At 41.7% G+C, this 12,616-nt stretch overlaps 1 protein-coding gene across 1 annotated transcript; it reads left to right on the top strand.

The window, feature by feature from the left end:
- The first annotated feature begins 2,783 nt into the window (after window positions 1–2,783).
- LOC126502237 (intelectin-1a-like) lies at window positions 2,784–11,878 on the top strand. Its single transcript, XM_050143112.1, has 7 exons — window positions 2,784–2,838; window positions 4,235–4,333; window positions 5,453–5,700; window positions 6,031–6,189; window positions 6,531–6,651; window positions 7,458–7,561; window positions 11,732–11,878. The coding sequence occupies exons 1-7, from the start codon at window positions 2,784–2,786 to the stop codon at window positions 11,876–11,878; spliced, it is 933 nt and encodes a 310-aa protein (XP_049999069.1).
- The last annotated feature ends 738 nt before the right edge of the window (window positions 11,879–12,616 follow it).

Here is a 12,616-nt window from a genome sequence, read left to right as displayed (position 1 = left end):
TAGTTTAAATAAAAATTTGATGATTGAGGGTTTTTAACAAATATATTATGATTATAATAGAGGTTAGTTTGGTGAGAAAATTAGTATAAGTAACAGTGTTATCCTTACCCCTGATAAATCAGGGGCTACAAAGAATAGAAAACAGGAACATGGAAGTATAGCCATATAGACTATGGTTTAGGTTAATCATTAGGAAAACAATGGAATCCCATGAGTTAGTTCAAGAGCTTTTTGATATTAGGAAATGTGTTCACAGGTTTCAGTGTGAATCAGAGCTAAAACAAAGCTTTAAACACTTGATTTCTTGTGACTAGAAAACAAAGAAATGGATGATATTATGACCTGGGTCTGAAAAAGCCTGAGTTAAAACCGGTCTCACTGAACATAGCGGACAATGAGGACTACTGAGGCCTCAAGAACAATGGCAATGGGTTTTTGATCCTACTGCACGTATTGGCTTTATGGGAGCCTAGGCAGTTTGGATGCTCACCTTACTAGACCTGGATGGAGGAGGATGGTCCTTGGACTTCCCACAGGGCAGAGAACCCTGATTGCTCTTTGGGCTGACGAGGGAGGGGGACTTGATTCGGGGAGGGGGAGGGAAAGGGGAGGCGGCGGTGGGTTAAGAGACAGAAATCTTTAATAAATAAATAAATAAAGATAATTGTACAGTACTCTAAAATATGAAAAGTGAAACAAGTAACCTGTTTTTGGGGCAATTATAAAAAAACTACTGCCTTTGTAAATGGTTATAAATGAAAAGCTCCTGCTCAGTGAAAAGCCTAAAAGGTAAATGTTTAAGTGTGGATTTCTCAGAAAATTCGTAAAGATGCAGTTAAAAAAATGTATTGGGATCAACTTACCCCAGAAAAATATATTTTTATGATGAAAATGAAGTAACTCTGTAACTTTAGGTTATGCAGAAAATCCTCTTTGTGACAAACTTGGTGTGGGGAATATTTTTAAAAGTGTTTAAAAAAATAAAGAGAAGATAAAAAGATGATAGAGAGACCCTGGAGGGTGTGTGTGTGTGTGTGTGTGTGTGTACATATTTTCTTTTTTTCGCCAGCCCCAGAATTAAGTTTTATTCCCTCAGATAGAAAGGTCAATTGAGTGATTAGTCAGAGACTCTGTGGTTCCCCTTCAAATCCTGAGCTGTAGAAGGCTGATCCTCACAGCAGGCATCTAGGAACCAATGAAATAAAGTAGAGACAAGGTGGCTTCCAAGTCATTATGTAGACAAAGATGGCCTTGTATTTATTCATTAAAAGACATATAGAGTTTCTTTGTGCACAAACAGTTCTTTTGCTTTGCTTTGCTTTGTTTTGTTTTGTTTTGTTTTGTTTCACAGCATCTTATATACCACAGGCTATCCTCCAACCTGACTATGTTGCAGAGGATAACCCCAAACTTCTGATCCTCCTACTCCCACTTCCCAAGGGTAGCAATTTCAGGCATGCCCCACCATACCTAGTTTATGTGACGCTAGGGATTGACCCTGTAGCTCATGTATACAAGGCAAACATTCTATCAGCTGAGCTACATGCCTCTGTTTTATTCTATTCTTTCAATAATTCTGAATTATATTGTATAAATCAGTCCTTCAAACACACAAAGATACAAAATAAAAGCTTAACCAAAGGCTGACTCCCAAAGGATTGCAATATTATCAGTATTATAATAAAGCTTTGTACATAAGACTGAGGATGCTTCGTTGCTGAGGAAAAGGTAATTCACTCCATTATAGCCCAAAGTGGAATCTGACAACTGGAGAAAGACAAAAGGTAGGGATAGAGAAATCAGAGGGATTTCTATAACTTAATCCCAAATTCAATTTATTAGATAATTCACTAGTATGTGGTAACTATGAGAAAATCAAGGACAAAATAGCAAGAGCTATATGGAAGTCAATTCATGCAGAGTAAAGGTTTACATTTACTCTTAAATGATCATTTAATATTTTGTTGTTAAACTTTCCTTTTTATAGTCGGGTTTGGTGGTGTGTGTCTCTAATCTCAGCACTTGGGAGGTAGGATGAAGAGAATCAGGAGTTCAAGGACATCTTCGCCTAAACAGTGAGTTTGAGGTCAGCCTGGGCTACAGGAAATGTACTCTTGTATACACTGAAACTCCCCCCCAAAAAAAGTTTTCTTCTCCTATGAAATGAGGATAATTATAAATATTTGGAGTTTTTAAGTATTATGTTGCAAGAAAGACTCAAACAAGAAAATCCAAATGGATGTCAAATGTTGCAAGTCTCATCTATTTCCTTTTTGAAAACACACAGATCGATGAAATTATCAAACCTAGTAATAGTACTAGGGTATGACAGTTAATGTTTGTCTTTTTTTGAGCCTTTTAATCCCATGAGTCAACACTGTACAAAGACCTTTCCTGCAATAAAAAAAAGTTGATCGTGCAGCGGCATCCTGACAGAAAAGGGGGAGCCTGGCAAAGTCTGGGCTATTCCCACCAGGCTCTTCCCATAAAAGGACAAGAGCCTCACCTGGACCACACCAGAGACTCTGCAGAGAGAGAGGGGCTCATCTCCACTCAGCAGACAACTCTGAGTGTCTGGCCAGGTACGGAGGGGTAGGGAGTTGCTGTCAGTGGAAGAAGGAAAGTGGACTCCAGCTCGGGTCTGCTTTAGGGCCCAGAGATACAGGGAGTTTAAAGGAAAGGAAGGAGCCTTTAAGTGGAACTACATAGGAGCTGAGACAGGGATGGGGGAAAAGATGGTCTGGATAGAGAATGATCTTCTTCTTGCTTTTCTCTAGGTGACCATGATGAAACTCGGCTTCCTGCTGTTTATTGTCGTGGCCACCAGAGGGTACCCTGGTGAGTCTTGATACAGGACCCCAGATTCCTCTGGTCACCTCTAGCTTTAAAGAGAGTCATCTCTAGAGTGGGTTACTTCCAGGAACTTGGTCTCTAAGGACCAAAGACCATGCTTTTCTTGATGTTGTCTGTTTATTGCTTTTGGAGACAGGGTTTCTCTGTGTAGCCTGGCTGTCCTGGAACTTGATCTGTAGACCACGCTGGCCTCAACTCAGAGATCTCCCTGCCTCTGCCTCTGGAGTGCTGGGATTAAATGCGTGGATCACCACAGCTCGGCAGATGATGCCTTTTTAAAAAAAAAATAATAATAATTTTGACTCTGGAGTTCTGAGATTAAAGGCATGGGTCACCACAGCTCAGTTAATCATGCCTTTTTAAAAAATAACAATAATCTCGAAATTAAATAAGATGGCATTATTTTTCCCATTCCTTTTTCTTCTTCCAACATTTCACAATTATAACGCCCACCTCAATACAAAAAAAAAAGGCCTCTTTATGTTTAATTGTGGATATATACTCTTTCCCGAACATGTAAATACAATCTAGTCAATCGCCCATATTGATGATGCCTTTAAAATGTAAGCTGGGAGCTGACTGCCTCATGAAAGAATTGGGCAGTGGTAGTGAGACTTTGAGATATGCGCTGGTCCAGATCCTGTACTTGTGTGTAGCTCTAGGGGAACTTCTGCAAGAACTGGGTACCATCCTAGCCACTCCTTATGCTTAGGACCTTGACCTTGGGATTTCATTGCCAAGTGAATGATCTGCATTGTGCCCAGAGAATGTTTACTTCAATTCCGCTCTCTACAAGAAGCCGAAATTATTTTAAATGTGTAATTCCTCTCTGCTGCGTTTTCAGTAATTTTAAGGAAAAGGCAAGTCCCTAAACGCCATTTTATTTGATCTTTGCAAGATAATCTTTTTTCAGCTTGAATTGCACCATAGGGAACTGAGGCACAGACACAGTAAGTATAACCCAAAAATACGTGACTTGTACCCATGGAGCTACTTACACATAGGTAGAACTGACCCCAAAGTTCTCTTTTGTTTCTACCCTTCTAGGTACTCAGGTTTGCAGAGTTGAGGCTAATTTGCAAGGGTTTTTATTCCATGCTCTCTTGGTCAACCCTCTGCACAGCTGCCCTCACTTCTCGTGCTCCAGGCACATTAGGCTCCCTGCATTTCCTCTACCTGCAAAGCTGGGCTTCACTTTATTCTTCTTTTTCAGGACATTGGGCACAAAGTTCTCCATGCCTTCAAATCTCTTATCTTTATTCCTAGTTACAAATAATGTTGATTCTCAGAGAGAGGCTTTGAGAAGTCGTGGAATGAGTTTAGGATGAATGACAGGGGAGGCTGGGTGTCCCATGAGAGTGAAACTCTGCATCTTCTCTAGTTAAAGAGAACCCAGACACCAACAGCCGGGCCAATCCTGTGTCTTCCTCTCTGTTCAGAAGCTGCAAGGAAATCAAGAAGGAGGTCACTAGGGCACGAGGTGAGTGATGAACATTTAAAGAGCACACTATGATCCTAACACTTCAGAGCCTACGGCAGAGGATTGAAAGCTCCAAGCCAGCCTGGGGAGACCCTGTCTCAGAAATGCATACACATAACTCAGCTAGGAAATCAGGCTTTTGTCCCATGGGACAGCTTTTCTTTTTTGATATAGAAAATGTGATAGAGCTGGGCGGTGATGTCACAGAGAGACCCCATCTCAAGGGGAAAAAAAGAAAAGAAAATTTCATAGAATGTACATAATGGATAAAAATTGCACTTAACAAATATTAAGGAGTTTTAGTCAAGAGCAACTTTCAAAATGGTAGGGATCACCACTATCCATATCCAGAAACTTTTCATTCCTTAAAAAAAATCTGTAGCCACAAAATAATAAATTCCTGTGTTCCCTGTGTGCCGCTGTCTGATTCCTACGTCTATGAATCTGACAATTCTTGTTACATCATCTGAGTAATCTGCCTTATTTCATTAACATGCTTCGCAGCTCATATGTGCTGTAGGAGAGTTCATTTATTTTTAAAAGATTGATTATTATTAGTGTGTATAGTATGGGAAAATGTGTGCATGTGTGTGCAGGTACATGCAGAGTCCAGAACAAGCCATCCATCCACTCTGGAGCTGGAGTGACGGGCACTTGTACACTACCCGGTGTTAGTGCTGGGAGCCTGACTCAAGTCCTCTGCTAGAGCAGTACTTGTTCTTAACCATGGAGTCGTTTCACCAGCCCACTTCAGTCTTTTTTATGAATTCTTTCAGTTCTTGTGGCCAGAGCTGTAACAAACATGAATGTCCATATCTGAGTCCCTGTTTCCAGTTCTGTGGACATCTACCGACTTATTGAGGGGAGTTGCTAAGTCCTTGATAATACTGTGTTTAACTTTGGAAAAGAGACATCACTAACAGTTTGGGTAATCCCATCTTAAACCTCAGTCACAGAAGCATGGCTTTCTGAACTCAGGCCCAATCCCAGGAACACCTGTGGTGGGACACTCAGGGTATGAGGCTTAGCTTTGTTTGTGGTCCCTAGAGACATTCTGTTTCCGGAGCAGAGATGGACAATGAGCCTGCACACAGGACTGTGGACTGCTTCTCTCTACAGATGGCCTCTATTTCCTTCGCACGGAAAACGGTGTCATCTACCAGACCTTCTGTGACATGACCACTGATGGTGGTGGGTGGACCCTGGTGGCCAGTGTGCATGAGAACAACATGCGTGGGAGGTGCACAGTGGGCGATCGCTGGTCCAGTCAGCAAGGCAACAGAGCAGACTACCCAGAGGGGGATGGCAACTGGGCCAACTACAACACCTTTGGGACTGCAGAGGGGGCCACAAGTGATGACTACAAGGTAGGTATACTCTGTAGCCACTTGGGAAAGCGTGAGGATGTGAGTGTAGCTCAAGCAGGCCATGGAGAGGGTGGGAAGGCTGTCCTTCAACACAGGGCTGAAGAAGTGAAAAGTGCTTATCTTGAATCTCAGCATCCTCCCAAGTAGGGTTTTTGGTAAGTAGGAGGCGAAAGTGGGACCATTGTCCTTGGAAATAATGACATCTGAACATGGCTGACCCTCTGTCCACCTGGAGCCCAGAGATACCAGCTGTGCTGGACACTGTGCATGAAGGTCTTCTGCTTAGCGAAATCTTCTGTCTGGTCAGGCTCAGTGTTGGTTGCTTTCCAGAACCCTGGCTACTTCGACATCCAGGCTGAGAATCTGGGGATCTGGCATGTGCCCAACAATAGCCCCCTGAAAAATTGGAGGAACAGCTCCCTGTTGCGGTACCGCACTTTTACTGGTTCCCTTCAGCTCCTGGGCCATAACCTGTTTGGCCTGTACCAGGTACTGGAGACTACTGGGTGTGGAGAGAGAGGCAGGTGTTTAAGATTGGATGGGTTGTATTATGTCTTTCCCTAATTCTAAGTGTATTGAGCCAAGGAAGACAAGGGATAGATGTATGTAGAAAAGAGGAAAGAGAAGGGAGGGGAGGGGAGAGAATGGGAGAGGAGGCGTCTGAGATGTCAGAGAGACACAGACAAAGGAAAGGAGTCTTTCTTATCTAACTGATTTGGAAACAATCTCACTTACTGGACACATGCAGGGCTTCTCTGTGCAGGGCAGTGTTTCTGGGATTGCCAGTGCTGCCATCCTTATTCAGTGACTCCTTTTTTTTTTCCTTGTAGAAGTACCCGGTGAAATATGGAATAGGGAAGTGTTGGACTGACAATGGTCCATCGTTACCTGTGCGCTATGACTTTGGTGATGCACAGAAGACAGCATCTTATTACTCCCCCAGGGGCCAGAGTGAGTCTCTAATGCACCTCTGAACCCTCTGCAGGACAAGTGATAAACTCAGTTATGATAAGTAGCAGCCATTTACCATCCACCACAGCCCGCTTCTCTTCTGTGAATGCTTCTGTTTTGTGTTACTTCACTCAATTGATTTCCCTTGGCTTCTCAACTATCACTAACTCGTTTTTCAGCTTAGGAGACTGCAGCACTGAAGTCCAAGAACTTGTCAACGAGCACAGGGCATAAGCAGGAGAGTCAGCATTTGCACCAGGGATGAATGGTTCCAAAATCTACTCTTTGCAACATTGTTATCAGTCAAAAGTTTTTTAGGAACAAACCAGTTTCCGTGTGCACAAAGCTGAACAACAGGAAAATATGGTTTTCTTTCAGTTGTGAGGGATATCTGCCATGTTGTTTGATAGAACTGCAAATGTGGCATATAGTCTTTATAAACGCTAAGCTTGTGCTGAATAATTCAATGCTCTTCTTATTTATGCTTGAAATGTAAGGTTTAAAGAAAAGTTAGCAAGGTAAATTCGAACAGAACCAGAATGAATGCACTTGCTTACTGTGGTGACAAGCCCTGGGAGATATTCAGTAGACACCTTGCCGTATCAGAAATTTCTCCATCCAAGCTCTGACAGATGGGGACTTTTTAACAAGGACCAACTCCTGGGGTCTGTGGATGAGAATAGATGTAATTCCCCCAAGGATCTGATATTTCAGACTGTATATCCTGAACCTTTAACACCAAACTTCAGGCTGACAACTATTTCTAGCATTTTCCTTGAATGTTGTTTCCTGTCTCTTGTTTTCAGTGGAATTCACTGCAGGATACGTCCAATTCAGAGTGTTTAATAATGAGAGAGCAGCCAACGCCTTGTGTGCTGGGGTGAAGGTCACTGGATGTAACACTGAACATGTGAGTCTGTGTAGTGACCAAAGAGGCTCATGAATAAGACTGGGGTAGCAAGTGTGTGTCTGTGTTTATTGAATATAGGAGACTGCCATGTTAGTGTGTGTACATGTATGAGAGTGTGACCTTTCCCTGTGCCTTGCTACGTATCAGGGATCAGAATTTCTGTCTAGATACAGAAATCCTGTGTTGTTGAAAACTATGGTCAACATTACAAACTTCTAATGCACTGCTGCTGTTTGCTTAGCTTTCAGGATAAAGCACTCAGTCACCAGGTTTGAGGGTGACACTTGGATTCAGGAAGTTGTGTGCACACCTTTAGGGCTGAGATTGTTAGAGAGACACCGATATTGTCACTCACCACCTGGGATTTAACTATCAGAGTGAAAAATATTCTTTCTAACCATTTTCAAGACTTGTACAGGTGTTCATTGTGTCAAGGGGTTACTATGAGAGTCCTGAACATCTGGTAGACCTCTCAGGTGATTCTCTTCCATTTCACAGGGAATTTCTCTTGTTGGATGTTGGCTTATCAACTGAGCACCAAGGCAGGTGGACTCTGCTCCACTGCAGCAAACTGATGTCCCACTGAACCTGGGATCATTAGACTCAAATTGTTTTCTTTTGCTCTTTTAATACTTTTTCACCGAAAGCAAATTGAGAATAGAGTCATTTTATTGCCAGAGTGAAGTCTGTAACAAGTTAGCATGTTCTGGAAAGCATGGTAATGCATATATTCAATCCCAGCACTTGGGTGGTGAGTTTGAGGCCATCCTGGTCTAAATAGTGACTTCCAGATCAACTAGAGTTACATAGTAAGAAACCATTTCAAAAATAAATGGCATGTTCTTTTGGGATTCAGACATCTGTAAAATAACAGTCTGAGAAAAGGGTCATCAGCTCCTGGCAGATGATTCTGAGGATTTCGGTGTCCACTTATTTCTCAGTCAGTAGCTTACCCTCATCTAGTCGTGAGGAGGCAGCTGTGCTATCAAGGAGGACCTTGGGACTGCGAAGTGGAATGATTAAATAGGGAGACTATCTGGTGTTGTACCAATAGTACCAAGCTATTTTCAGTTTTGTTAAGTAACATAGATGTGGAATACAGGAAGTGCTAATTTTGGAAATGTTAACATGGACTAGATCAGGAAACAATTTTTACATCAGACCGGTGGGTTTTGGGACTGTATAAAGTGATGAACATCACTGCAATGTTTTAACAGGTAGATACAATTAATGTGAGCATTCTTTATCTTTCAAAGATGACACTGGAAGCCTAGAGGTGACCGATTCTAATGGAGGAAAAACTAAGCATAAGGGAATAAGTATTGGCTTCAAAGGTCCAAATTAGAGCCTGATGTGATGAAAACTTGGGGGTGGGAATAAATGAGTTCCAAAGAATTTAAATTTATTAATAGTTGAACACAGACATTGGGCATTGAAGACACTTATAATGAGTATTTTTTCTGTTCCATCAGCCAACTCTCAAATGATAACACAGAGAGTTCTTAATTATGAAAGCTTGGCCTTAATTTAGGCTTGTTTCTTTTTTTAAAAAAAAAAAACACTGTAATTTGTTTATTTATTTATTATTTATACAGTATTCTGTCTGCTTGTATGCCTGCAGGCCAGAAGAGGGCACCAGACCTCATTACAGATGGTTGTGAGCCACCATGTGGTTGCTGGGAATTGAACTCAGGACCTTTGGAAGAGCAGGCAGTGCTCTTAACTGCTGAGCCATCTCTCCAGCCCCCTTTAGGCTTGTTTCTAACTAGCTCTTATAACTTAAATTAACCCGTATTTTTTAATCATGTTCTTGCTTGTTACCTCATCTTCATTATGCCTATCCTGCTTCTTCCACCTGTGGCTGGTAACTGCCTTTCTTCTTCCCAGAACTCCCCCTGTCCAGAAGTCCCATCTATATCTTCTGTCAAGACAATGCCCATTTAGCTTTTTATTAAACCAATCACAGCAACACATCTTCACACAGTGAAAAGGAACATTTCACAACAGACATTTTGAATAATTTCATGGTTTTCATTTGAGTAAGTGAATATCAAATAATAAACCAAGTTGTTTAAATGCTGAATATGTTTGGGATCAAGGTTGGATATATACTTATATGATGCTAGATTATTAAAAACATTGGTTGGATTTTGCTTGTATGTGTGCGCATGTGTATTCAAGTGATCACAGCAGTCAAAAGTGGACATTGGATCCCTGGAAATCAGAATTGGGTACTGGAAAGTTGGGATTGGGAAATCTTTTGATTAGATACTGGGAACTGATATGGATGCTGGGATCTGAACTGTGGTTCTCTGATAGAGTAGTAAGATGTCTTAACCTGGGGTTATCTCTCCAGCCTTCATGTTACTAGCTTGTTTGGAAGGGGGTTTGTTTTGTCTTGTTTCAGATGTATTTATTTAATTTGATGTGTATGAGTGTTTTGTCTACATGAGTGTTTATATATTGTTTGAGTTCTTGGTGCCCTTGAGCCAGGAAAGGGCATTCTATGCCCTGGAACTGGAATTATAACAATTGTCAGCTCCATATGGGTTCTGGAACACAAGCCTGGTCCTCTGTAAAAGCAGCAAGAACTCTTAACCACAGAGCTATCTCTCTAGCCCCAGTGTTACATGCTTTGCTCAGTGATGGACTTTGAATATGATGGGGGTCCCAAAGGATTTGTATTGCCTACTAACATCATAGTCATTCTAGCTTCTGTAAGTACAACCTGTGATGTCCACAATGATAAAGTGTCAATGAACTAATCCCCATTTATAAGTTATTTGTAGCTGTAAGTAACTGGGTTGTTGCTGTTGTTTTGTTTTGTTGTTGCCATGTGGTGTATGTGTAAAGGCCCTAAGAGTTATTATAAGTGGCAGTCCAATTTTTAAGTCTTAAATGTAAGAAATACTTAGATTAGAGCTAGGGATTTTAGGCCATAAGTGAATTGTTCATAACTAATACTAAAAGGGTAACACAAAGTACAAGAGAGTTGTAATGTGTCCTCTCTGGGAAGTAGCACTTAATGGATTCATGAACGAAAATTCTTTCCAGGAAACCTGGGGACAAAGATTTAGAGAAGTTGAAGGAAAAGTGGGAAGAGACAGTGGTGCCACTAAAGTCAATGGAAGGGGCCTTTACAGATCAAATAGAATGATACTACCAGTGGAAAGTCTGAAGAGGGAAAAAGAGTCACACTAAAGTTGGCTGTTCAGTTGTCTCTCGGCTCATCAGCTTTGTTAGTTTTTTGCCAGTGTGATAAATACGTGTAAGAAAATATAGAAAGAAGGGTGTGCTGTCTAGTTTTATGACAACTTGACACAAGCTATAGTCATCTGAGATGAGGGAACCTCAGCTGAGAAAAATGCCTCCATAAGATCAGGCTGTAGGCAACACTATGGAGCATTTTCTTAATTGCTGATTGATGAAGAAGGGTCCCGCCCATTGTGGGTGGTGCCACCCCCAGCTGGTGGTCCTGAGTTCTGTAAAACAGTCTGAGCAAACCATGAGGAGCAAGACAGAAAGTTGTACTTCTCCATGGCCTCAGTATCCGTTCCTGCATCCAGGTTCCAACATGGTTTGAGTTCCTGCCCTGACTTCCTTCAGTGAATGTATAAGCCAAATACAGTTTTTTCCCCAAGATGCTTTAATCATGTTGCTCCATCACAGCAATAAACACAGTAAACCTGATTAATAAAGGCTTTATTAATTTCATGGTTTCCAAGATTGTAAGCCATTGTCATTTGGCTCTGTTGCTTTTAAATCCATAGTGGTGCAGGAATATTATACAGGAAAGACATATCAGAGCAATTTGGCTCACTGCATAGCCACAAGGAGCCAAGAAAGACCAGGAAAGATCAGGGCAAAATACCCTTCAAAACATGCCACTCACACCTTCAGTGATCTATTTCCTCTATCCAAATACCCCACTCCTATCCCCAGTTTCACCACCTCCCAATAGTCAGTTCAAAATTGTGAATCAATCAATGAGTAGCCAATTGATGAAGGCAGAGTTGTCATATTCAAGCCTTTCCCCCAAAATCCTGCCTTTGAATGTTACTTACACTGGAGAAGAGATCTTGGGGGCATAACACCTTTGGGAGGGCACTTTATATCCAAACCATAACACCATCTGAACTCTCATTGCTACTTCCTTCCCCTGTTTTTCAGCACTGCATTGGTGGAGGAGGATTCTTTCCAGAAGGTAACCAGTGTGGCGACTTCTCTTCATTTGATTGGAATGGATACGGAACTCACACTTGGTTCAGCAATAGCCGGGAGATAACTGAAGCAGCTGTACTTCTGTTCTATCGTTGAGAACTTTGTGGTGTGGGATCCAGACTTCTCCAGTCTGTGACTTCACAAGTGCTGGAAAAAACTTATCTAGTAACTAGAATGCTAATGACACAGGAAAGAGAATAAACAATGTTCATTGCAGGCTTAGGTGTCTTCATAATTTTTTTTTTTTTTTTGTGCAAGGATGGGTGATTTCAAAAGGGTTTCTGCTGCCCTGTATGATTCTCTTGGGATATCAGGACTGTGTGTGTGTGTGTGTGTGTGTGTGTGTGTGTGTGTGTGTGTTTGCACCTCAGTATGTCTGTTTCACTCTGTGGGCAGGGGTCACACAAGCTATTATGCCATAGAGGCCAGAGGACAATTTTATAACTCAGTTTTCTCCTTCTACCCTGTGGATCCTGAGAATCAAACTCAAGTCACTGGGCTCACTGGCAAGCACCCCCACCAGACGAGCCATCTTGCTGGCCCCGCATGATTAGGACAAAGAACGAGGCCAAGATAGAAGAGAAAATTCAGGAAAGAACAGCTATCAAAAATCAGGTTATTAAGAATAGAAAAGGAAACAAGAGAAAATGAAAACAAGTAGAGAGACCACTAGCAATTTGTCATCCAGGATGTAAAAAATCTAGTTCAAACAAGATAAATACTCTTCCCTGTCCCAACATTCTTTTTAATACGTACTAAACATATTAATATGTTTTGCCTACACGTATACATGCACCATGTGTGTGCAGTGCCCAAGGAGGCCAGAAGAGGGCA

This window comes from Alexandromys fortis, unplaced genomic scaffold (assembly GCF_014885135.2).
Source record: "Alexandromys fortis isolate MF-2015 unplaced genomic scaffold, M_Fortis_MF-2015_v1.1 scaffold_51, whole genome shotgun sequence".
NCBI lineage: Eukaryota > Metazoa > Chordata > Mammalia > Rodentia > Cricetidae > Alexandromys > Alexandromys fortis.
The sequence above is the reverse complement of the archived record's forward strand: the minus strand, read 5'-3'. Positions and strand labels throughout refer to the sequence as shown.